The 26,235-nt window shown below is 37.7% G+C and overlaps 4 protein-coding genes across 8 annotated transcripts in view; 2 read left to right on the top strand and 2 right to left on the bottom strand.

The window, feature by feature from the left end:
- Positions 1–3,710: 3,710 nt before the first annotated feature.
- LOC107721932 (membrane-bound transcription factor site-2 protease-like) lies at positions 3,711–10,565 on the bottom strand. Its single transcript, XM_016530165.1, has 11 exons — positions 10,332–10,565; positions 9,543–9,691; positions 8,953–9,091; positions 8,713–8,816; positions 7,662–7,789; positions 7,212–7,330; positions 6,950–7,130; positions 6,294–6,388; positions 5,770–5,965; positions 5,614–5,689; positions 3,711–4,911 (listed from the first exon to the last, which is right to left on the bottom strand). The coding sequence occupies exons 1-11, from the start codon at positions 10,404–10,406 to the stop codon at positions 4,689–4,691; spliced, it is 1,485 nt and encodes a 494-aa protein (XP_016385651.1). The 5' UTR covers positions 10,407–10,565; the 3' UTR covers positions 3,711–4,688.
- A 1,863-nt stretch (positions 10,566–12,428) lies between these two features.
- smpx (small muscle protein X-linked) lies at positions 12,429–21,841 on the top strand. Of its 4 annotated transcripts, none has more exons than XM_016530072.1 (5): positions 12,429–12,569; positions 16,529–16,590; positions 18,588–18,674; positions 19,504–19,638; positions 20,204–21,841. In XM_016530072.1, the coding sequence occupies exons 2-4, from the start codon at positions 16,552–16,554 to the stop codon at positions 19,627–19,629; spliced, it is 252 nt and encodes an 83-aa protein (XP_016385558.1). In that variant the 5' UTR covers positions 12,429–12,569; positions 16,529–16,551; the 3' UTR covers positions 19,630–19,638; positions 20,204–21,841. The 4 variants fall into 4 exon arrangements, with proteins under 4 accessions (XP_016385558.1, XP_016385555.1, XP_016385559.1 ...); XM_016530069.1 differs by having other exon boundaries at positions 16,526–16,590; XM_016530073.1 differs by lacking the exon at positions 12,429–12,569 and adding an exon at positions 13,725–13,911.
- LOC107721875 (connector enhancer of kinase suppressor of ras 2-like) overlaps positions 18,180–26,235 on the bottom strand; it is a 112,265-nt gene continuing 104,209 nt past the window's right edge. The window contains exon 20 of one of the 2 annotated variants that reach the window (XM_016530065.1): positions 18,180–18,636. In XM_016530065.1, the coding sequence (XP_016385551.1) occupies positions 18,560–18,636 (77 nt within the window). In that variant the 3' untranslated portion in view covers positions 18,180–18,559. The remainder of the gene's footprint in view (positions 18,637–26,235) is intronic. The other variant, XM_016530063.1, reaches the window with a different exon arrangement.
- Positions 23,324–25,597, top strand: LOC107721877 (kelch-like protein 34). The gene has a single exon (XM_016530067.1). It carries the CDS (start codon positions 23,602–23,604, stop codon positions 25,363–25,365), a length of 1,764 nt encoding a protein of 587 aa, XP_016385553.1. The 5' UTR covers positions 23,324–23,601; the 3' UTR covers positions 25,366–25,597.

Below are 26,235 nucleotides of genomic sequence, written 5' to 3'. Positions count from 1 at the left end.
ATATAGAACATATGGAGACTGAATGAGAAAACGAGTAAGCCAATGATAGGTAGATATGGGGGGAAGGACTGCAGACACATCACTGGGCTAAACCTCATGCATCGCTGCTCTGTTTACAGTATGTGGAGAAACAGACTGACAGTGTGTCATTACACTGAGATACTAAACACACACACACACACACACGGCTCCTCAATTCATACACATCACTGACAATAAAAGAATACAACTTTATACATATTAAAATATAACTGGAAAAAAAACTGACTGACATAGTTAGACATTCCTTACAAAATTAAACCACTGTGATTATAATAATTAAAAAAAAATCATAAATAAATGTATTGTTGCTAATGATAATTTAATCTAATTTTCAGCAAACAAAAAAGTAAATAAATTAATTCCATAAAACACCAGTTACTAAAATGTAATTAGCTAAAAATACATATTTATATTAATTAATATTTGTTACCTTAATTTAATACCTTAATATGTATTATTTATTTTATTTATAAACTGTAAAAAATGATATGATTGGTAAGTCATGGCAACTAATGTATATAAATTAACTCATCAAAATAAGTTGACCAATTTCAACATTTATTAAGTTATATGAAATTCAACAACATTTTCGAATTAAATTTACTGTAAAACAAAATGCAAATGCAAACAATTTTATGATATTTAGAAATATCAGTAAAAAAATAAAAATCTGAATTAACTATGGAGCTATGGTTACTGTCAACCTACAGTTTGTAAATTGCAGTAGAAATAGTCACACAACAGTACTGTTGTGATTTGTCTAACTTGACCAGATAATTGTGGTCTGTTTCCCAAACTTAGTATACTGTATGAAGCCAAGCTTACTGTGACTTATTTATCAGAGAAAACCTTAAATTTAGAGTATTATGGCAGAAACAAGCACTCATATCAATCATATAGCTGATTTTGCTCTACACAAGAAAAAAAAAAGTGACAACATGAGATTGTTGGTGCCTCAGTTAACCACAGACCCACAGCAAAAGCATGGGTCACTATCTACAGGTGCATTTCAATAAATTAGAATGTCGTGGAAAAGTTCATTTATTTCAGTAATTCAACTCAAATTGTGAAACTCGTGTATTAAATAAATTCAATGCACACAGACTGAAGTAGTTTAAGTCAAAATATTTACAAAAATGTGAGGGGTGTACTCACTTCTGTGAGATACTGTATATATATTTAGATTTAATACCTATTAATATTTAATTTTAATAACACAATATTCAAGTCATGATTAATGAAATAAGCGCATCCATTGCACTTTAACAAAAATAAGTAATATATAAATATACGTCAGTATGAAGTATTATTTCCATGGAAAAATTACCCAGGATTCAAAGATTAAAGAGGCATTAAAAATAAATAAATAAAACAGCTATGAAGGATGAATGTACAATAATTCAGATCTCATTCTCCGGACCCAGTTCAAGATATATATTTATTTATTTTTAATGCCTATATATATATATATATATATATATATATTAAAGCCAGCAATTAGTTCATCCTCCTAAACTAAGAACAAACACGCATATAAACAGCCTCAGGCTTTCTGGGTGATGGTAAGAAGGGAGGAGTCTGGTCTCCCCACGCAAAACCACATCCATGTGTAATTATTTTCCTCCTGAAATAGCACAGACATACAGTCCTCCATCTTCCCAGGGGGCACGTCTCAAACGCAACATCAACACACCCTTCTTCTGAAGAAATGAGCCAAAAAAAAAAACCTACAGAAGAACCCAGAAACATGCACAACGAAAGCTAATTATAGCAGTACATCCGAGACACATAAAGCCAAAAGATGCAACCCTCAAAGGAGAACAAAGGATAAACTGATGGACTGATGTGCTCTACACCTCCATTAGGAAACATTTAACAACATGCAAATGACTAAATGGAGTCATGTCTCAGGCGTAAAGTCCTCAGATATCATGGACCAGGTTGATGAAGATCTTCAATGATCAGATGCCATGTGATTTAGATACTAACTGAAGTCATAAAAGTTATAAATGCTGGTGCATAAACAAAATCCCTTAACTGAAGAACCTGAGGGAAAACTGCAACCTGACCCATGAACTTCTGTCCCTTTCTCAAAGTGTGCTGTTTGCTTTTCATATCAGTCAGTCACTCTCCTCACTATGCTCTAAGCCTCTTATTGGACATTTCCATGAATCAAAGCTTCTTCCTAACAAAGAAAACATGGATCACATTGACGATAGCAATCGATACAATTCTGACAGTCTGAAAAGTGCAAAAATGTTTGCAGATCATTCAGGTTGTCCAAGAACGAGCCAAGATTCCCATGGAATGATCCCTCAAGAGAAACTCTGGGTACGATGGGCCATAAACTATGAACATTGTAAAAAATGAAGCAGGAAAAACCTCAGTTATGTAAGTTCAAATATATTTGCTTGGAGACAACAAATGCTGGCAAGCTGACCACATAATTAATAATGTTTTCCCATAGAACCTTGCAGCAGGGGAAAAGAGACATGCAGAAGCCATTAAATCTCTGACAGCCACCATCTTTGAGATCAGTCCACATTCTGATGTCCTTGAGAATGAAAACCCACACACACGCATTCAACAAAGTAGCAGTGTCCATCAGCCAACAAGCGTACTACACCCTTCTCTCTGACACTTTTACTGACATCAGATGAACCTAATCATCACATTTCCATTGCCATAAAATAACTTTATCCTCCCCGCTGAGAACTTCAACACCTTCTTTAAAAACACAGCTGTCATCAGCAGCTCATCTTCTTACAGTCCTGACAACACCTACTACACTCAAACCATTTTCAGAGTATCACAGATTTCTATCACCCATGAAGCACTTCTCATCACCACTTTTTCCTCCAGATGGCCTCACATCATTTCCAGCCTGATTGGCAGCTCTTGTCAGTGTACCGTGGTAAGCTGCTTCCAAGAAAGAAATGCATTCAGTATTACAAACTGGGTCTCTACATCATGGCTAAATGATCTCCAACAACAATAGGATGAAACACTTTTCCTATGAGGTCTAATTTTCTAGGACTCAAAATTCAGCTTCAGACAGGACAATGCTGACATCTAATGGTAGAAAATGTTCTGCAAGAATTATAATACATTTTATGTAGTTTCCAATCTAATTTTCCATAGTTTACCATAATCATCTCCATCCATTTTCAAATATAAAATTCACATTATCAACTTCCATGTGAAGTTTCAGACAGGCAGAAGGTTCATCAGACTTGGCAAACATGTTCAGAGCAGCACTGATGTTTCTACAAACAAATAAGTTAATGACACAGGAAGGTTTAGGCAATTTTTTTATTTTATAAACATATGTACAATGGGTTAGGAAGGACAACAAAGACAGAGAAAGTATCTTAAAAACAAGTGATAATTCCTATTTTAGTGCATTTTCAACCCACAGGCTAATTGTTGGGGACAATATTCACAGTATACAGATCATAAACAATATGAACACTTCCGATGCATATTAGAGCATGTTTAGTAATTGACTGCCCTTGTCATGGTGAACATTTTCAGTTGTGTCAGAACTCTGTAAAAAATGAATCATTAGCCATTCAATCTCTGACTAAGCGACTAAAGCTAATCTCCCAAGTTGAATAATACAGCAGTAGTGTGCAGTTCATACTGTATCCAGTCCCTATATATATATATATATAAATAAATGTATAGCTGGTTAAAATTGTATGCATTTCATTTTCAATTTAGATTGTTTTTAAGGTGGGCTCAGTTTTTTGGTTGATGCTACGCTAGCTGATGGCAACCATCTTGAACTATATATTGAAGCCTAGTAGTGTGGATGCAGCATCATGCAACAGCAAACATTTTCAGTTACAGATACCATCGTACAAATGATTTTAGCATTGAGTTTAAAAATTTTAGTTCAAATTGTTCAATTACAGGATTGTTACTGAGACAACATGTCACCATTTCTATTTTACTTCAGTGACTGAATTCTTCATTACATGCAAGTGTGCATGACTTTAAACATATTTTTCAAACCTAATATAAATTACTGAGTGCACCTGTTTTATGTTTTTACTTGCTTCCCAAATTTTCCAACTGGGGTCAATAAACTCTTTTAATTGGCTTTATGTAGTACACTTGTAAAATGTTCGGGTTGAGCTGGTGTGCAGAAAACTGAACGTACAGAAACACAAAAGCAAACAAAACAATGCAAAACTACACATACTGTGTGTGTCTATGTACTTCACGAAGACAGAGGACAAACAGGCAAGTAACATCCACAAAATCCTCCAAGTATTTGCTGATATAGTGTCACTTCCGGGTTTACATGATGAAGTAAACACAATTTTGACACAATGTGATCAGGTATTTATCAAAGTGGGCACTATTGGCACTGTCCTGAGGTCACTGTGGAAAAGCATGCAGCTTCAAGATCATTTTTACTGCTTGTGTCCAGCGAAGCCATCGAAACCTAAGAACACAACAGTTTTCTTGAGTACAGCAGCACTCTTAACCCTCTGGCCGCCCTCTCATGGTGGCCAATCTGGCAATTACCAGCAAAGGTCAAACCACCCAGTCGATTCCTCAATTAGTTCAATAAGGTTCTTCACATCTTCAGTAAGCAATTTCCCCCAAACAGTCTGTTTGGAGGAGACGGCTGTATGCTATCGTGCTGTGACCATCCATAGACCCAGAGCCACATTGGCCGCTAGAAGGGCACTGCCTCCCAGCAAAAAAAAGAAGCCAATCAGCTCTCGGTTATTCCTCTCTGGGATCACAGAGCTCAGTGTGGCATCTAGGAATGCTGTGAGCATCCATTGGCCGTCCAGCGCAAAACACGGGACAGCGTTTACCACCGCCAGGGCCCCAGACAATGAGACCAGGTATCTTAACACACAGTAAGTTAAGGCTAGTTAACAGCAGTATATATTTGACAAAACCTATACAACCAGTTCAGAATTCATGAACAAAGAGTAATTACACCGATTGAATGGAGATCACATTACAAATTTAAATAAACAAATAAATAATATATTTATTTTTGAAATAAGAAAATATACACTACCGTTCAAAAGTTTGTGGTCAGTATGATTTAAAAAAAATAAATGCTGTTATTTTGAACTTTCTATAAATCAAAGAATCCTGAACAAATGATCACTATTTCAACAACTGCTTTCAACACTGATAATAATAAGATGAGCACCAAATTCTGAAGGATCATGTGACACTGAAGACTGGAGTAATGGCTGCTGAAAATTCAGCTTTGCCATCACAGGAATAAATTACATTTTAAATTATATTAAAACAGAAAAAGTTATTTTAAATTGCAATAATATTTCTCAGTGTTAATGTACTTGCTGTATTCTATAACTTTTGAACAATAGTGTGTGCATGTATATATATTTTTTTGTTATGCTTGATTCCTAAATGAACCAGGAACCATTTATGTGATTTCTACTATAGTATCATGAGACTAAATAAGTAGTCAAATTATTTTGGCAAAAGGAAAAACTCTTCAGTTATGTCCCTGTTTTAATAGCAAGTCAAGAAAAGTTGGAATCTTTTAGAGTGCTTGAGTGGGAAGGATACTTGCAGAAAGTCTCCAGCATGACAGGCAGGTCTGGATGAAGAAAGCCCAAACGAGGAACGAAGCTGGTCAGACTCACTAAAAATAAAGAAATTACGACTTTTAAAAACAAGCCTGTTTGCACAAACCTGAATAGAATAGAAAATAATCTGTCTGACCTGAATACTGTAGGTGTGAAGAGTAGCCGACAAACAGCATGTCTGTTTGCGGCGGGTGTTTGACCCGAATCAGTCTGGTCTGGTTCTCCAGAGACGGGATTAAACACAAGCTTGGGATGAAGTCTGTTTGACAATCTGTGTTGGTACGGCATGGACGGCTCGCTTCAATGGTTTTTCTGACCGGCAGGCAGGCAAACTAGCACGGGGGAAAAGCAGCAATAGTTAAAAATACCAAGACTGAGATGTCAATAACGCAAAAATGAATCATTTCAGATATTTTTTGGATATCTCTTTCAGACATGCAAAGACTTGTTAGCCAACAACACACTTTACATATTCACAATATAACATTGATAAAATGTTTGCAGTGTTTAGCAATAAGGCCATTTTCTGACAATGCATTATAGTTTATTGCTAATACTAAGAGGAGCGAACAGAATCGACCAATATAACTTTTATAACGGTTCTAATTTGAATAAAATTCCCAATTACTAACAGACTATTTCAGAAAAGGTCTGTCTTACCAATTTGCTCTCCACGTTATTACTATAAGAGAAGCAGAAATCTGTCAAGCTGTTGTTCCCACAGCACTCCATAGTGCCATCGAGACGCTTGAACGCTGAGTGGAAGAAAAATCTGAATCAGCTAACAAATATTTGTAATATTGAACAAGTATACAAGAACTCTACTTGCACTACCATTCAAAAGTTTGGGGGCAATATGAATTTTGTAATGTTTTTGAAAAGTCTCTTGAGCAGTACAGTAAAAACAGTAATATTATGAATTATCATTAAATTTTAAAATAACTGTTTTCATTTGAAAAAATAATTTATTCCTGAATTTTCAACAGCCATTAATCCAGTCTTTAGTGTCACATGATCCTTCAGAAATCATTCTAATATGCTGATTTGGTGCTTTCAAATTTCTTATTATCAATCTTGAAAACGGTTATGCTGCTTAATATTTTTGTGAAAACCATGTTACTTTTTTTCAGGATTCTTTAGAGAATTTAAAGTTAAAAAGAACAGCATTTATTTGAAACAATTTTTTGTAACATTATAAGCATCTTTATTGTCACTTTTGAACAATTTAAATGTATCTTTTCGCAATAAAAGCTTTCAAAAAGATAATCTTACTGACCCCAAACTACTAAACAGTAGAGTATAAGGCAGGTCAGTACCTCTTCCAGCCGACCAACTGAGCTGCAGCTTGGCAGTGTGAACGCAGTATCCCGTCTGAGGATTATGGGATAGTTGCTGAACACAGTTGTGCCAGTCCTGCACTCCCCGAACAGTACAGTCCTCCAGCTGGGTAACCAGATCTCCTAAAAACAGCCCACGAGGTCCACTTGATGGAGAGCCCTATGAAAACAAACCAAAACTGATCTCAGATACTAAGGACATCATCTAAATATAAACATTAAAGATGAAAGGTGGCCTGACCTCCACCACCTCAGTGACAAGAGCCCCTGCTCCAGTGTAATAGAGGGGAAACAGGAAGATGGGCAGCAGGAACAGGAAACTGAGGGCCACAACACACAGCATGAAGTTGTGCCATACACCTATACAAAGACAGACCACATGGAAAATGTTATAAACTTTCATAAAGGTTGTTAGAGGAATAAGTAGTGGTTAAACTAAACTAGTAGTGGCACACTGCTCCGGGTGTGTGTTCACGGTGTGTGTGTGTGTTCACTACTGTGTGTGTGCACTTGGATGGATTAAACGCAGAGCACAAATTCCAAGTATGGGTCACCATACTTGGCCACACGTCACTTCACTTTCACTTAAACCAAACGTTTGGTTTTGTAATAAAGTGTGCATGCATTATGAATTGCATGTGCAAGATTTGTGGCTTTGTGCTTGTAAAATATGTGGTTTAAAACGTATTACCGGCACAGAATATTCTGAGCTGCTGGACTGGAGAGATGAGGTTCAGATGTGTGGTGAAGAGGTCCACAAACGCTCCAGGATAAACCACAAACATGAACACACCAAAACCATTCAACCTCACCTGCTCCCTGAGAAGAACATGCAGAAATATATGTTTACACTCCACATTAAATTAAAACAAGTTTTTTTCCCAACACAACACTTTGGAGAGATTGCCTTGCATAACTAGCCTTATAATGGAACAACTCCAGAAACACACTTTACTTACATTACACACAGGCTTCAGAGAATTTTACTAGTCAAATGGGGTGAGATTTGAGTTTGCAATGGAGCAGCTTGACCCAAAACTTCTGATAATAATTTACAGTGACTCACTCTTTTCTCTCACATATGTGCATGCAAACTTTAGACGACTTAAGTATTATTATGCAAGTAATTTTCGTAGGAATTATGAGACATTATAAACAACAAATGGACTTAATGTTAGTGACTCTTCGAAAAGTAAACAAAATTTTTGCATTTATGCAAAAATCTAAAGATTTACTCTGAGAATTTAAATGTATGATTGTACAGACAATCTTGGTTTTGCTCCATCAGGACCGTAGACTGTATAAAAACATGGACGTAGTGTTTCTGAAGAGCGTTTATGAAGCTCAAAGTGGGCAGAGCCGGCCGTCGCCATCTTGGCAGCGCGTCAACGCGTGTCACTCTTTGTACCAGGCTGTAAACACATTTTGTTTCTGCTGTAAAGTTGGGCATTTTAACATGGGAAGTCTATGGGACTGACTCCCTTTTGGAGCCAGCCTCTAGCGGTCAGTCGATGAATTGCAGTTTTAGTCACTTCCATGTTGGTTTCACAAGAGAGACCGGGAGGTTGGCGCTTTATTAGGACACAGTTTCATCTTCAAGTTGCAGTAATTGCAAAAAGCAATTTTTATTATAGAATATTTTAACCTAAACTGGCTTTATGTGGGACAAGTAAGTGTTAAAATGTTTGGCATTGCTACTGACACAGAAATTACATATGGCATCTTTGAGATGATCAATTTACCTTAGTGCTGCCACCCCATGGCCAAACTCATGTATGACTCCGCTGACCAAGATAGCAATGAAAAAATAGGCCAGCTGACTGACAGGAAGGTTCACACCAGGCACCTGATGATAAAACAAAGGACGAAAAAAAAAATGACTGGAATGATCAGGCTGAGCACAGATGGTTCACACTTTCATTGTTGTTCAAACTAAAGTGCACCACCATCATCTCATTCCCATAGAGCTCCTTTGTACTCACCACCACTTGCAAGACCTGTTCGTGAAACCCTTCTGGCGTCTCTGCCATCATCTGACTCAAAGTCTGCAGCAATGTTTTGCTCAGGAGAACCACAGACCCAAACATCGCCAGAACCCCAAACACCATTCCGGCACTGAACCTAAAACAGCAACATGTGGACATTTTTGGTATATTTTCAAGTTTAAATTAGATTTTAACTCCTGGATTTTTCATTCTTTTACTATGATGATTGAGAAATAGAAGGAGACTGTGGGTATGTGTGGGTGAGGGAGGGGGTTACCCATAATCCCCTGCTCTCATCACAAGCAGCTTAAGAATTTTTTTAATGACTAAAGCTTTAATTCCTCAAAAAATTTAATAAATATCATCACTGTGGATTTAATATGGCAACAGAAACCAAAGCAAAGCAAGAGAGGTTTACATGTTTTTATATTATATAGTTTATATTGAAAGATTTTTATGCAGGATCACATGAACAAAAGACTGACAGCTCTGTATATTACAGCAATAAATGTTAAAGAGCTCATACTAAGCATCCCTGTCATCTGAACATTAAAAAAAAAACTTGATTTGAGGACAGTAAATCATACCAGATGTAGAGAAAGTGAGGGTTGAGATGAGCACATCTGGCAAAAAGACGGTTGAAGATGCCGGTGTGCCATTTAATATGGAATGGAGAGAGAGTGAATCCATTCGAGGATAACCAGGATTCATAGCGGTTCTTCACCGAACTGGACGACTGAAGGTGAGAAAATCAGTTATTGTTGCTACTGTATAAAAATATGATGATCTCTTTTTATAAAGTTAGCACAGTTTTTACCACAGCTGTTAGAAACTGTTTACCTAATCTTACATTAGTGAGAGTAATCATTTAGAATCAACTTTTAAAGTGGCAAATGAAAAACTAAACTAAAAACATGGCAGTACCATGGTACAGTAAATACATCAAATAATAATATTATGATACTTTGAGATACACAATGTAAATACAATTATAATGGTATTTGTATACTACGAGGTAAACCATGGTAGTTCCACGGTATAATACACAAAAAAATGGCACATATCAAAAACATTGTAACATTGTGGTTCAATGTCCAAACATTTTTCAAACTGGATTACTGATAAAGGTAAATACAATGCTACATAAACATGGTAAAAATCTCTGTACAATGGTATTACTTTATACATCACTGTACCATGGCACTTCCAAAATGCTACTCTTATCATAATGTCCTTGACAAATAAATCACAGTCGCATTAGAAATTATCAATACAAATCGATTCCATTATTTAAGCAGCAAATACCTCTGTGTTGTGAACTTACTCTCTACCGTTAACTCTAGATATTAAGGGTTGTATTGGTGAGATCCGCATACCCGCAGCAGCGTGTCCGCCAGATACACGGTACACCACCCGCCCATCACACACACCACCACCGCTATGGGAATCATGGCACCCCGGGCTGCATGCGTCTCAAGAGCGTCCAAATCCAGAGACAAATGAACTTACGATTCCGATTGTCAAGCACGACACTACACATGCACTGTGTACAAAACACCCGTGGAAGCCTTCGCTTCCGCGTTTGCGTGGATTACGATGTCCAACCGCAGTATTACTAATCGAGCCAGGCTGTTTACTTTTGTCAGAGCAGAGCAATCGAGCACGTAGCTTTAAGTGATAGGGAATTCGAATCATTTCTGTGAATCGGTTCTTTCAAACAAAACGATTCAGTGATTAGTTTACTTCATTGCGTCCTCCAACGTTTTAAATTTTGATTAAATAAGGATCTTTATTGTAATTTGTGTGTCCCAGTTCAGTCTGTTGCTGCTATGATTCAGCTAATAAAACATGAAGTCATTCAAAACCCAATATAATTTACATTCACATTAAAAATACTAAACTTGATTTCAAATAGGCTATCTGTGTTGCTAAAATTGCAATACAAATCATACATTTAAAGTAGGCCTATGTTTCATTTGTAATAGTTCAGCTATTGAGCAAAAAAGTATCGGCGACTGTGCGTGTGGCATAGTATAATTTTCATAAAACTTTTCAGTCAAATCTTCGTTTTCACTCCAAAAGTTCTATTTTGTAATGCAGCTAAAACAAACAAAAAAAAAACTACATGTTCCTTTCATTTGCATTTGCTGAAGCATGAAATCACATCTTATTTGCACCATAGACCTATCTGTGAAGTATGCTTCCAGCTGAACAAATTTGGCCTCTGTGGTTTTTGTACTCACAAGACTTGCTTTTAAATGTGCAATTTAATTAATATGTGTCAGGTATTACTGTTGACCTATGAGCAAATGATGCCAGTCAACCAAAAAGGTGGTCAATTTGTCACTAAAGGCCACTGTTATAGTAAAACTTGTGAAAAAAGTGCAGCGGTTTTGAATGTAAAGCACATGGGGAAAAATGACGGGTTCAAACGTGACAAGTCCCCACAAACATTTCCATCTGGATGGGAGTGATCTTTTCTGTCCCTCAGGCTCCTAAAGGTTTTATGAAATTATTTATTATCTGAGATGGTGGTCTAGATAGACAGCAATTATGCCAGCCTTTTATGAATACATCAGAGAGGATGCCGCTGGTTTTATAACGCCATGTGCCCATCAGGAGGGATTGATGTAAAATATAGACAACAGACACTGAAAGGACAGTGTCATACAACTAATATTCCACTCAACTTCGAACAATATTTGCATTGTTCAACCATGCATTTAGCCACTTTCAAATCCCATTAACTTTCAAGTGTAATGTGATCTTTGCATGTAATTGTTACATGCACATTAAAAAGGATTCCAAGATTTAATACTTCTGTTTGACCTGTATCATACAGTATGTGCTGACGGGCAGGATGAGCAGGAAGTTTGTGATGGCAAGTAGAGGGAGGAGAATTCAGGTGAGGATTTGCATAGCTCTGCTGTCTGTAGAGGACACCTTTCACATCAGCTCTGAGCTCCAGTAGAGGTTTATACTCAGCAGTGATACTCAGCAAGGAACTGAGTGAGCAGGATCACACGTCAAGTCCTAGTGGCAGCAGGTAAGGACAGGAGATGCTTTAACAGTCTTTAATATTCCGTTTTATGGTTGTAGTTTAAGCCTCGTAAATAGTTCAGTGCATTTAGCTCAATCATGTTTAACATTTATGCATTTGGCAGATGCTTTTATCCTTGTGAGTGGAAGCAACATTATACCAGTCTGTGCAATCAAACCCATGACTTTGGTGTTGCTAGCACCAAGTTCGGTTTAAGAAATCAATTTTTTCCAGTGAAATTATGTGCAACTTCCATCGTTTGTTTATACCTGTCCGGTTGTGGTTCAAAATCTGCCTAGTTTAAAATCTGATACTCCTCTAAACTGGCAGTGCTGTTACCACCGGGAATGGGTCGTCATGTCAAACCATGGGCCAATCAGATGCCTCCCTGGGCTCTGCGTGCTGGAGCCTAAATTAGGTCATGATCTTAATAAGTATTGTTGCTCTGTGATTCTCTGACTGCGTGGAAGAGAGCAGAAGAGGACCTTACAGAGAACAGGCAGGGCTTTTGACTGGATCATAATAGAACACAAAGCAGTGTGGAGGTGTGGACCTCACGCTGGCAGCTGAACAGGTAAGGGCACAGCGGGGTCATGATATCAGGGTCCTGTGTCGTGCAAAGGTCAATGTCTGTTCATCTGTCACCATTCACTCTTTCTGAACTCTCTGTTTTCTTCCATTTTCATTATCTGATCTAGTAATGCTGTTATTTATACATTCTCTCTTATGTTCAGGCATATTGAGGACATTTCGATCTAGGTTATAGTCTCCTAAATATACCCACTTAGCACACATTTACATATATGCAAATGTACATCTTACACGAACTTGGTGGCAATTTAAAAATGCAATTTTAAAGTGATGCTGTTGTAATTCTGTGTTTCTGTTGGGCATATAGAGTGGGGTCCAAAAAGTCTAAGATGACTAGGCAAGTTTATTTATTTATTTAAAATTAAAAAACATTTTATATATATATAACCATTAAACCAGTAATATTTAGATTTTTCCATATACTGTCATATATAATTTCTAATTAATTTATTAATGATATAAATAAATTTGTTTTATAAATAACTGATATAACATATGTAGTATATTATTTATTTCAGGCAACTTTATTCATACTAATAAGTAAGCAAGTAAGTAAATAAATAAATAAATAAAATAATTATAATATAAAATGTATTATAAATCTATGAAATGTTAAGTCTATTGTAATATGTATGTTTATGTGGGCAGATAGACAGACAGATATTAAAATAACAATATTTATTATTATTTATTAATAATGTGCCAAATTAATATAATAGGCAAGTTTATTTATTTTTATTATTAATATAAAATAAATAATCATGTTTTCCAGCATGATTTGAAAATGATCCAAAGACCATCTTGTTTCAATGGAAGCAAAAACATCTGACCGTTTGTATGAAGGATTCAGTTGACCAGTGACACAAATTTATTTGATTAATGACATAGAAATAGTGCATAATATTTCTTATTCACTTTAATATTCTTATTCAAAACTTTATTTATCTCCATGTTTAAATTACATTTTGAATTCCAGATTCTCACTTACAGGTGTTTGGACCCCACTGTATCTGTATATAGTGAAAGGACTGTGAATGAATGGATCATATATAGTGTCTGTGAAGTGAACAGTCAGGGTGGACAGAAAGCAGGTCCCCTCTGTGTATCACACTACTATTTATAGTGTGAAAAAATCCCAGATATGAGTGGAATCCCCTGCTCCACTACAACCTGTGGTGAGGGACAGAAAGATTGAGATAGAAAGAGAGAGAGAAGGTGTTGAACAGAACCAGAACCGCACAGGAGTCAAGACTGCCTTAGTCCATTAAGGGAAAGCATTTGTCTGTCTCACAGCGGGGAGCAGTGGTTTACTGTTACGTCAGCAGGTATGCAACTTTTGAGGACAGAGGAAGGATGAGTGTGTGTTCATCTGCATGTGTGTGAAACTAACACAGTGTTAAAGGTCACAGTAGATATACTGGACGGCTTTTCTTTAGGTAAAGTATGCCAGAGATAGTATTATGATGATAATGAGACAAATAAAATGTGTTTAAATCAGAACATTTCAAAGTTTGACCTCTTTACATTGACCTTTCCTTTAGCAGCTTCTAAAAGTATACTCATGTTTCACTCATTTCATAAGGAAGTATGATTTATGTATACGTTTTGCGGGGGACTCTGTGATAATGACTCAGGCCTCTGGCAGGATTCAGGCCTACATAACACACTCCGAAACAACAGGCAGGTTTAATTTGAACCGTATAACTGTACTTTTACATAAGCATTAGCATTCTGTGATGATACGTATGTAAATGATACTTTTTTCTGTCTGTCTTGTGGTTTTGTTGCAGCAGAATTAGATTGCATTTAAACATATGATTGGGATGACGTTTGATGATTTACATAATAAACAGAGTTGTTCCGAATAATACATTCAACGGATTTGATAAACAAACCAACCATTTGACTTTTTGTTGGATGTTAACCATTTTGAATATCAAATACTTTTTTTAATAAAAGAGAAAATCTTGTCAGAGCAGTTGGAAAGGTCTAGAACTTCTGGAAGACTTCCAGTCATAGTGGGGATTAAATGCAAATAAATTGCACCCGTGAAACCATTGTGGGAGCTTATGAAAATGTATTGTTCAGTGTGAGATTTCAGTATCTGGTGGGGTTTGTGATACTGTAGGGTGGTTAAATTTAGAGTTTGAGATGGAAGGTAATAAGTCTAGAAACTAAAAACAATTTATTTTTGCCAAAGGTGACTTGGTCCTAGTTTTTCCCTCCAATTATATGTTTTTTTAATACTGACAGTAGATTTAGTTTGATCTTTGACTGATATTTTGGACATTGAGGAGTTTTATAAGTGTATTTTGGAGGAGTTTTGGACAGCTGCTCTGTTGCTCTTTGAAAGGTAAATTTAGCTCAACACTTGGCAGCAGTGACTCAACACCACTAGTACTAATGCACTGCTGTTGATGTGCAAACAACATCGCAGGTTACGGTTGCTAAGGTTGTGAACCTCTCAGAATCCCTACCGGCATGGTCAATCCTGGCTGCCCCACCGAGACCTGTATTAAGTTAAAAAAGGAGAGAGACCTTGAAAGACAGAAAGTATTGATATAAATATTGCAGATGCATTACCATGCATGATGGCTGCAGACTGGAGGATTCCTCTTATAGGTGTTCACATCGGGATGTTCCATCAGCAGCATAACCGAGCAGAAAGCTCCCCGCAAGCACATAATCAAAGCTCATCTGCCTACAGCTGTGTTCATTATAGGGCAATGGATGATTTTACGCATTTCCGAACAGCTTCCTGTCAGAGACCAAAATTAGAGTCATTCAACATTCATTCTCTGTTTGAAATGTGGTGGTAAAATGTGCTTGTTTCCGTGTTGGTTTGTGTTGTCAAGTATGTCATTGTCTTCTTCTTAAATTCTCCCCCTTCTCCCGAGGTCATTCTTAGGAAACTAAGAATTTAGTTTTGCTTTTGTCGCCATTCATCATTATTGTTAATACAATAATATAATACCAATAAAAAACTCTGTACACACACACACACATTTGTGTACATTAATATAAAATTATCATGCTTCATTTTCTTAAAAAATATAGAATTTGTAATTCTTTCTGATTTTTCCAAATAAGGCTGTTATTAATCATTTTTTGCACAGACCTTCAATCCTATAATGTTCAAATGTTACTAAAACTGATACTGATAAAACTGAGCATATGATAAATATCCATTGATAATAAATAATGATAGTAATGATAAATATCCATTGATAGGCTATGAGTTTATAACCACGTTATACCACATATTTTTGAACTGGAAAAAAACAAACAAACAAAAAAAAAATTATATATATATATATAATATCTGAATCTTGCTTAAACCTGTTTTACTTTTCAAGATAGTTCTCTTGAGAAAAAGACCCTAGTAATCTCACATTTAAGAAAGTGATCTCAACTATTCTCAGATAATCTAAAATACGAAAGTTCAGTACAAACTCTGTATAATTCTTTCTCTTATAACTTATGCTAAAAAAGTGTTTGGAGAATCATCGGAGACAAAATTCCTACTTCAATGAAGTATATCTGATAATTCCACTAATTCTCCCTGAGCTATTAATGAGCAGTCACTGAGCAATAAACTAACCTCATATATATATATATTTACAATATCAGTAGATATTCCACCTCACGTTTCATATCCAGTATAAAGTGTGTGTAGGTGTGTGTTATCCCAGCCCTGTTTTCTCCATGTTAACATAAATGATTCAGGGGTAAGAGCTGCTACCTGCTTCACACTGCAGAATCACTAAGCAACTGAAAGACTATCCAAGGGCACCTGAGAGCCGCAGGGGGGCTTTACTTTTCCCCGGCTCTCTTTAACATACATACACATAGCCACACACAAAATACATGCATTCAAACCCACACCGGGCCTGTCTGTCCATCTGATCAATGCATTGTCTCTTTCTGTCTTTTCGACAGCAGGAACGTGGACACAACTACACAGAATGTCTAAACAGCCGTCGTCCAACGTAAAAGCCCTGCAGGTGAGTATTACGCCAGCGGTGTGTGTGTTTTTTGTTTGAACATAATTTAAGAATAGTGTACAGTGTGAGTTTTGAACTTCTGTATTGATTTTATTGGCACAAAATGGTTCCCAGTGTGCTTTTCTTTGCTCAAAAACACTCAAACATGTCAACATTAAATATTTTAATCTGAAAAGCCAGTTCCCTATTTTGAACACTGAGTTAGAACTGTAAAAACACATTTCAATGTACATTGCATTACAGTACTCACACAAGGCCATTCACAAGTACATGAAATACATTAAGGTGTTGATGTGTGTCCAGCATTTTTTCTTCTTGGTAGGAAAACATTTCTTATCCAAACAGAAACAATTTATATAAAAATAGACTTGTACACTTTAATTAAAGTCCTTACAGCCTTTTTCCTTTTGCTAACCGGTATATACAGTTGAAGGGAAAAAATATGTGAACCCTGTGGTTTTATGTGGATTTCTGCTTAAATTGGTTAAAATGTGATCTGAATGTGAAGTCTGCCTAAACAAATGACCACAAACATTTTTTTCATATTTTTACTTTTACACATGTGAAAGTATGTTGTAATATCTGGTTAAATGTCCTTTGGCAGCATAAACCTCCATCAAACGTTCCTTTGTGTTAAAAAAAGACATGAAAATGTATCATTGTTTGTGTTTGTCTATATTGATGTGATGTAGTTAAAGATCAGTCACGGACCAATTTATGTCGAAATCAAAAGGGTTCACTTATTTTTTTTTTCCTGTAACTATATGTCTGGCTAGGAGCAATAACATAGACAGAAAGAACGACATTTAACAGTTCACCACAGTGTAGAGAACAATTTTTTACAAACACTGAACACTTCAGCTAAAAATAGACACCTTTATCTTTCCATAAAACCTCTCCATATACACATGAACCAAAAATAAAAAAGCCCAAGCATACACAAGATTCAGGATATGGTCCGTCAGAGAGCAGAAGGAAGACATGCAAACACAGGAGCACATGGTCACTACTGTACAGCCTAAAACAGCCAGCAGCCTATACAGATGGAAAGCCAGAGAAATGAAAGAAGGAAAGAGAGTGAAAAAGAGAAGAAACTCAAGCATTTGATGTACTGGACCATGAAATGCATGCAAAACTGGAGTAAAGCCAAATCTTTAAGAGCGTTTGGGATTGGTCGAGGGATCTCACATGCACTAATCAAAACACTGAATTGCAAAACTGTAAATTGAATTGAGTGTTTGACCTTGTGTGACCAATACAGCAGGACAATAATGTATAAAAAGAGGCAGAAGTGTTTGTGGTTCTACATGGAAATGAAAAAAGAATTAAATAAAGTCAATTTTGCATTGTAAGATTATTTTTATTATAATTAAACATTTTCCTCTTTAAATTTTCATTACCATAATGCAACAAAATATAATTTATTTTCCTTTGATTTTGGGTTGATATGTGACTTGGTTTTTGTGAGATTCACTAAAATGATAGGATGGTTAAGAAAAAAAAACAATAATAATATATAAGAGAAGAGATGTGGCAACAATCCAGCTACTTTCTTCCTAATGTAAAGCTGTAAATACATTTACATTTGGACATTGTTTTCACAATACATGCTGCGTTTAGATGCCACATAATAAAGACCAGAATAAAAAAAGACAGGCTGTATGTGTCGGGCCTCAACAAACACAAGGATGTCTGTCATCTCACTGTTTTATCTGCCCGCAGCTCATTTCCATACAGGCACTTTGCTCTTTATGAAATACAAACTCCAGCAGGAAGACACGTCCAGCAGGTTTTGTGGAAAGGTTTGGTTTCGACAACTACGCTTGACCATTGCACAATATTACGTGTGCTTAAAAGACTTTGGTACTCTGGTGATTGGATTATAGGCGCGGTTACAGGAGGAAACGAGCAGTGTCAGGGGTGGTTTCATCTCAGCACTCTGTGAGGTGTAGCAGCGATGGTAACCATCTCACTGGATTTTCTTATCTGTCTCAAAGGCCAACCTTAATATTCCGATGGGGGCTCTGCGTCCTGGGGCGGGACATCCTGTGAAGAGGAGAGAAGATACAGTAGACGCAGAGGAGGTCAGATTCTGCTGGAAGAAAGCTCACATACACACATTTGCACAATTTTATAAATAATCAAACAAATTAGACACATAAAGACAACTGTAATCATGTAATCAGATCACATTTAAATGTAAGTAAGTCGGTAAATAAATTAATATTTTACATAAGGCTAGTTTATATTTGGACCATTTAAACATTGTTCAATTATACATTTTCTTTCTTTCTTTCTTTCTTTAAAATAAACATATCCAATTCGGGAATATATAGAATTGACATTATTTATCAGATTTACATTATTCCTAATGATGATTCTCATTAGAATATTATGAATGTGATGCTGTACTTTTTTTTTTACAATGTTTTAAAATCAACATAAATACTATCATGAAGTACTAATAAACAATAATAAACTAGTAATGAAGGTGGAAAGAGAAATAAATACGGATGTTTTACATTGTTATTAATAATGTAATGTGTGCTGTAATTTTCAAAATGTTTATTTAAATGATAAGTACTAATAAACTATTTAAATATGCTTTTCTTATATTTAGTAAAAAGAAATATGCTTAGTTACGACTAATTAACACAGACACAAAACACAGAATTAAAAATCTTAAAAATGAAAAATAAAGTAAAATAAGAATTTAGGGGCAAATTTGCTTATCATAAAATGTCAGAAAACAATATTAATATTACCCTGTGCTTCTGAAAGAAGCTTCATTTTCAGTTGTTAATTTTTAAATTAATTTTATTCCTTCTTTTTATTTTGGCAGTAAAATATAACACGTTCTTGAGTGATTTTGTGAGGGCCACTCAGTAATATCTTTCACAATTGGCTTCATAGGCGTCTCCAGTGACTCCAGAGGAGAAAAAGCCCCTGCCTGGTGCTGTGAAACTACCGGGCCCCGCCGTCAACCTTTCCGAGCTCCAGAACGTAAAGAGTGAACTCAGATGGGTCACCAAGGACTAAACAAGACAGGTAAATCTGGCAGTCAAATATACACTCTCACACCCATTTTCCCCCATCTACTATTTTTGGTTAGTCAAAAAACATTGGTGGTTCTCAATCTTATGTACACACACACACAAATGCAAGCAGGAACAAAAGAGCAATCGTTTTATTCTAAATACGTCACATCACTGAAATCATCTAGAAAGGCCCCAAGCTGTTCACACAAATGACCACATGGTGTCAGTAGCTGTAAAAGTAGTTTGCATGTGTGTTAGTGTGCATATGTCAGTGCTGGAGTGTGTGAGTAGGTGTTTTTTGAGTGTGTAAAGGGGTATGAGGGCGAATCAGACTCTATTAATACCCCACAGATCAGTGGGGCAGTGAAAGACCGTCTGTTGTGTGCAGTCCCAGCATGCCTCACCAGACCTCCCAATTATAGAGCAAAACATGCTCTGTGACCCACTCCGTCCATTTGTAGGACATGTGTGTGTGTGCAAGAAAAACAAACAGAATTTGCTAAGCAAGCTACCTTGAGATTATACTGTTTTTAATGCTGGTAACCCCATTTAATTAATTCTTCTCATTTTCACAGGTGACTCCACCCCCATTTTATCCAAGGATTTGGTTACTATCTCCATCCAATCAGGTTCATGTATTTACCACAAACTCCCAGAGAATCAGTCGCAATGGAATCAACGACAAGCCTTAATGACAACGCTACCTACTGACCTGAGAATAATAATTGAGGGGGTGGATTCTATCGGAGCAAAGACTGATGGGAATTGAGCAACTCAAAGCTCTAAACCAGGGTTTAGTCTGTCTAAAATAGGTCATCACTTTTTAAACCCCCCTGTATCCAATTCTGTATTTTGTGTTTTAAAATGTACTGTGTGTTTGCTTAAAGGGATTGTTTACCCAAAAATGATAATTCTGTCATCATTTACTCACCCTAATGAGTGAACTATCCCTTTAAGTTTGATTTTATAGAAGTTCTGTATTCTCCTACTACCATCAATGAATCATAAAACAGAATATATGAGACTGAAGACATTGGCTAGTACGATTCCTCTTAAAATTCTTCCATTCTCCTTTAAAAAAGCCAGATTGTCTTGTAAGACTTGAACAAATGTGACACCATAAAATCAATATTCTTTCAATGTATTTTACATATAGAGTGATTAATATGCAAATAATTGCTATAAATTTGATTAATTAGTCAGAATGTCATGCATTAATTTGATTAAGTTTCCTCCGATTGACAGCCCTACTTAAAAGGCCTCACGCTGCAGGCTTGTTTTCACTCCCTACACATCTCTTTCTTTATCTATGGCTTTGTTCTTGTGTGTTGCAGTACATGAGTAGGCTGTTGCATAATAAAACATGATTTCACATTCTATCCAAAAGCAAACCCGTAGGAGGAAGCCAGCACTTGTTATCCTTGAACAAATAGAATTGGATTTCAAATGCCGCACCATCGGTTTGTTATGTACATAAACTGGGATCAGTTTAACAGTGTAAAGCTGCTCGTCTCCTCGCCTGTACTGTAAATCACACCATATGTATCTATACTGCTCTGTGATCTAGTTTACTAGCAGCAGGTGTCATGACCTTTGGGTGAAAGTGTCCTTATTAAAGATCATGTATTGCTCCAAAGTCAGTCAGTCTGCATTGGCAGCAGGGAAACACATGCATGTATAATTCAGATAAATTGTCTACATATGAATTTCATTAATTTTGTAAGACTATTTTCAGTAATGCTGCTTTGAAACAATGTATATTGTGAATTGGATCACGAAGTGAAAGACAAGCAACCAACAAGTGTCCAGTGTACATTGAAATACATCCAAACCTGTTGGAAAAGCTTCCCAGGATGCACCTCATGAAGTTGGTTGAGAGAATGAGAGAATGTGAGTACAATGATATAACAGGAACTATCAATCATGTGGAATTGGAATGGAATTTTTTAGGATTAGGCATCTGGCAGAGGTGCTTGGAACACAGAGAGTGAGCAGCTGTCTAACTAATCAACAAAGCCTTCATAATTCCCTTATTACCCATAATGCAATGCAAAAAGAGCCTGTAGTTCTAAAACTTCTAACTGAGAAGCTCAGCATATCTAAACTTTCGTCGATTTCTTGATACAGTCGTCTTCTCTGCTACCATATGCTTACTATTATACATTTCAGATTGTATATCTTTGAAATATGTGCATTAATTAAAAGGATTTTCTCACCTATAAGCCTTGTGTTCATTAGAGAATATCAAAATAATTCACCATGACCACCAGAGCCAAACAAATCCCCTAACAGGAAGATCAGACACCGTTATATTTAGAACGCCACTCAGGTCTGACAGCATTCTGGACTGAAGGGTCAAAACAGGGAGACCAGAGTACAAACACACTCACAAAGTGCCTGAACACATAAATCAGATGTATCTGCAATGAAATGCATGAAAAAAAAACATCAGATGTAAAATTGTTGATCATAAATAGTATTTATAGATTTTGCAGTGACGGAAGAGAGCATGATCTTGCAAAAGATCTTCAAGCATGCAATGAAGTGGAGTCTGGTTTTGTTTACGAAATTTAAAAAGTGTAGCATAACTAATGCATCAAATTTAGACCCCTGCAGTTTGTAACGTGTGTTTAAATATGTCCACTGATGCACAACAAGGCAGAGTGGAAAGACATGCCAAGGTCCCTAAAAGGCCAATTACTTGTTTTAAAGCGAGAATCCAAAGGGGTTGTAAGGTGAGCACAGGATTTGGCAGTACAAACAGTGAGACTACAAAACCACTTCCTTGAGACACAAGTGGCACACACACACACCCCTCTATGATTAATCATGACCCGTTGCAGTTGCACTTGAGTGCGAGTGCATTCACAAGTATCTCCAGTTACCAATTACCTTGTAAATGTGTTGTATTGCGAATGCTCTAGACAGTGGAGAAACCAATGTGATCATGATCAGAGGGTGTGAGAATGTAACCAGAAGCTCTATCATAATAACCCCTTGCTCTTATATTTAATACCCCCCCCGCAACCTGGCCTGATGCTGCCCCATCCCAACTCTGAGCCAGCAGCTATTCAGGGAGGATAAGGGTATGATGTTCACGAGGTTGGGATGTGTCCTTTTCGCTGTGGATCACACTTACACACAAGTACTATAAGTCTATAAATAAACCTCACTCATCAGTAATCTAGCCAACATAAACAAGTCAATTTCTGTAGTCTCCTGTTGACAACAAACTTTTTTGTCTTTGTGTCTTCCTGACAAACAATCTCCCTATGGTTCTCATTGTCCTCTAGGCAAGATTCTCATTCTATCAATCCTCTCTCTTTCTCTTTTCTGGCTAGACTGTGTCCTGACTGTCCCTCTGATCAACTCAAGTTTCTATTCCTGTCACCTTGGTGAGATATGGCTTCTGGTGGCGACAGACAGAAATCCACAGTGCTGACTAACTCCTTTATTTATCAAGAGATGACCTCAGATCTGCATATCATAATAAACCCCCAGCCTGATCCCTCCCGCTCTCGCTGTTCCCATCTAGCTAAATGGAAAGGGCAACTAGCTCGAAGTTGTGTTTACCTCCCGTGGCCCCAAACTGTCTGCCCATCATTCCCCCCTCCCTTCTACTGATCTGGTAGAAAACATGCCTATCTTGTTGAGGCAAAAGGTTTGGAGTCTGCCCACTGGGTGGAGGAGAAATGGCTGACCCACCCCTTTGCACTCCCAAAGCATGCTCATTTGATGCTTTGAGAAGTCATGGACCACATCCCAACAGACGCGGCTGGTGTACTGACCTTTTTCTTTTCTTCTCTATTGTTTAGTCTTGACAACTTTTACAGGAGCAAGTCGACATAACCACCTCTGCCTCCTCCCCTTTCTTTCTTTCCTCTTCCTTTTGTGCTGTCTTACTTTCATTCAGTCCTGACTCACCTGTTCCTGACCCTGGTCTTCCTTATTTCTCTCCCTTCCTCTCCAAGCGATGAATTACTACCTGATGCTCAGCAACAGTCATGGAGAAGGTGTTCTGTCTCGGTACCAGAGCTTGCGTCTAGAGGGTCGAATGTGTGATGTTGTTTTGGAGGCAGAAGGTGTGGAGTTCCCTGCTCATCGCACTTTGCTAGCCTGTTCCAGTGACTACTTCTGGTCTGTGTTTAAGGACTACAATCTGGAATCTGGTGCCCGCACTATCAGTTTGCCAGCCTTGTCATCTCTGGGACTGGAGCAGATACTGGACTTCATCTACACCTCATGGATCTCACTGTCACCCTCCACTTTGGAGGTCACACTACAGGCTGCCTGTTATCTACAGATCACCCATGCTGTGGATCTTTGCACTCAATACATCTCCGAAAGCATTGCTCCTGACAACTGCTGCTTTTTTGCTAATATAGCAGCTCGCTATGGCCTTTCTGAAGCATTCGATGACAGCAACTCTTTTATTGGCAGTAACATGTGCAGGATACTTGCATCTGAGGAATACAAAGCTGAGCTAATGGAGTTAAACATTGATTCTCTGCAAGAGGTGCTCGTAGCTGAGGAGATGCCAGGAGTGAAGGAGATAGATCTTCTGCAGCTGGTTTTGGACTGGCTAGAGTGCAACCCACAATCTGCCCTGCAAAGTAATGCATTGCTCAGTCGGATCCGATTTGGTCTGATTCCACATACAAAGCTGTCTCAACTTAGTGCACTTAAACCTGCTCTACGTACACCCTTCATCCACAGCGTAGTACAGAAAGCACTTAACTACCACCTTCAGGGTCCCCTACAACCTCTACTGCAAAGTGTCCACACCAGCCTAAGAGCAACAAAGAGCAAGATTCTTCTGGTGGGAGGAGGACCAGAGGCAAACAGACCCCAGAATCAGATCCTAACCTATGAACCTTGCTGTAAGAAATTTCAGCCACTCTCAACATCCTTGCCAAATAAACTACAGCACCAGGGAGTATGCGTTGTTGGGAACTTCCTATTTGTACTAGGTGGTGAGGTGGTGCAGGTGGATGAGGTGAATGAGAAAAGTGCTGCGATGACTGTTACTGACCAGGTGTGGCGCTATGACCCACGGTTTGAGCAGTGGGAGGAGATGGAACCACTCTTGCAGAAGAGGGCACAGTTTGCCTGCTGTGTGGTGGAAGGTGTTATCTTTGCTATTGGCGGACGGGGCCAGAAGGGTGAGCCTGCTTTGTCATCTGTAGAAATGTACAATATGAGTGAAGGGTGCTGGCGCAGTGCTGTATCCCTACCGTATTCAGTTCATGGGCATGCCTGTGCTAATATTGGAACAGGAATCTACATCTCAGGTGGCATCCATGTCAACAGCCCAGAGAGCAGCAAAGAAGTGCTGTTTCTGAATGCCTTTGAAGGGGATGCCTGGCAGAGACGTTCTAACATGTCCATTGCCAGATTTGGCCACCAGATGGCAACAGTGAGGGGAAGAATTTACACGTTTTTGGGAATGTACGAGGCCTTCTGTGACATTGAACGCTACAGTCCTGAGCAAGACCTGTGGACCCGTCTAAAGCCCCTACTGAATGATCGCTTCTGCTATGGTTTGACCACAACAGGGGGCAGACGTGTGCTTATGTTCGGAGGCAGGAAATGGCAGGAAGGACAGGAGGTGTGTACAACAAATGTGCTGGAGTACGACACAGAATATGATGCCTGGAGGGAAGTGTGTAAACTACCAGGGCCCTTGTGTGGGATTCAGTGTGCCATAATGACTCTTCAAGACCCTCCGGAGACCTAAAAGTCAAATACAAACACCATCCCACATACACACAGACAAACAGATGGCTGTCATGGGGCAGAGAGAGTTGAAGGACAGGGGTTATCTTTGTGTCATGGATCCATGGAAGGTAAAGTGGCAGGGAAAACAGGATTTCTATTTACCCAGATACAGAAGACTTGAACGGGGGGTAAAATGCTGTTAAGTGTTTTAAAGCAAGCAGCAAGGAGCTCCTGAAACTAGGTCACTATGAATAGAGCTCTAGGTATAACCACACTGAAATCTGGAGAAAGCAACAAGTCTCTTTTAAATTAATGTAATAAATAAAGTAAACTTTACCAGGTTGTACGCTAAACACAACACATAGGAAACTGCACTGCCCAAATGACATGCCCTACTCATAATAAAGACAGGCAGCAGCACAAATATTGATAAACTAGATTGTTTTACAACAACTTTGTGTTAAAAAATGGGCAGCTAAAGAAACATAACATGGTTTTCACTAAATTAAGAATAACTTTGATATATTACTAAAGTAAAATACCAATAGACATCCGTTCTAGTAGCTCTAAATCCACTGGTAATCACTTTCGCTAAGAGCTAATGCATTCCCATGATTCTCATGGACACATTAGCACCTGAGTCAAGCTAATATTGTCTTAGATTACATACAGAATGAAATGTGCTCCATTATATCATCAGAGTCATACCTGAAATATCAATGTACATCATATAATACACATCTTATCATACAATAAACTCACTTCTGAACATTCAGTATGTTCCTAAAAATCTCAAATAAAGCGTTTTTGTGTCTGCTGAGCGCCTGAGTGCTTCTTGGTCTGCACAGCCTTCCTGACAGTTGAAACACTGACATTAAATCATTTGGCA

Source organism: Sinocyclocheilus rhinocerous, unplaced genomic scaffold (genome assembly GCF_001515625.1).
Source record: "Sinocyclocheilus rhinocerous isolate Xijiao unplaced genomic scaffold, SAMN03320098_v1.1 scaffold90, whole genome shotgun sequence".
NCBI lineage: Eukaryota > Metazoa > Chordata > Actinopteri > Cypriniformes > Cyprinidae > Sinocyclocheilus > Sinocyclocheilus rhinocerous.
This window is presented reverse-complemented; position numbering and strand designations above follow the sequence as displayed.

Bases quoted from the DNA above. Each gene is read 5' to 3' on its own strand.
- LOC107721932 (XM_016530165.1), bottom strand. From the start codon at position 10,406: ATGATTCCCATAGCGGTGGTGGTGTGTGTGATGGGCGGGTGGTGTACC. The intron at 8,817-8,952 runs GTGAGTACAAAG...TTTTATCATCAG, and splicing joins AACAGGTCTTGCAAGTGGTG to GTGCCTGGTGTGAACCTTCC. The intron at 7,790-8,712 runs GTAAATTGATCA...TGTTCTTCTCAG, and splicing joins CATGGGGTGGCAGCACTAAG to GGAGCAGGTGAGGTTGAATG.
- smpx (XM_016530072.1), top strand. From the start codon at position 16,552: ATGTCTAAACAGCCGTCGTCCAACGTAAAAGCCCTGCAG. The intron at 16,591-18,587 runs GTGAGTATTACG...TCTGTCTCAAAG, and splicing joins CCAACGTAAAAGCCCTGCAG to GCCAACCTTAATATTCCGAT. The intron at 18,675-19,503 runs GTCAGATTCTGC...TTGGCTTCATAG, and splicing joins ATACAGTAGACGCAGAGGAG to GCGTCTCCAGTGACTCCAGA.
- LOC107721877 (XM_016530067.1), top strand. From the start codon at position 23,602: ATGAATTACTACCTGATGCTCAGCAACAGTCATGGAGAAGGTGTTCTG.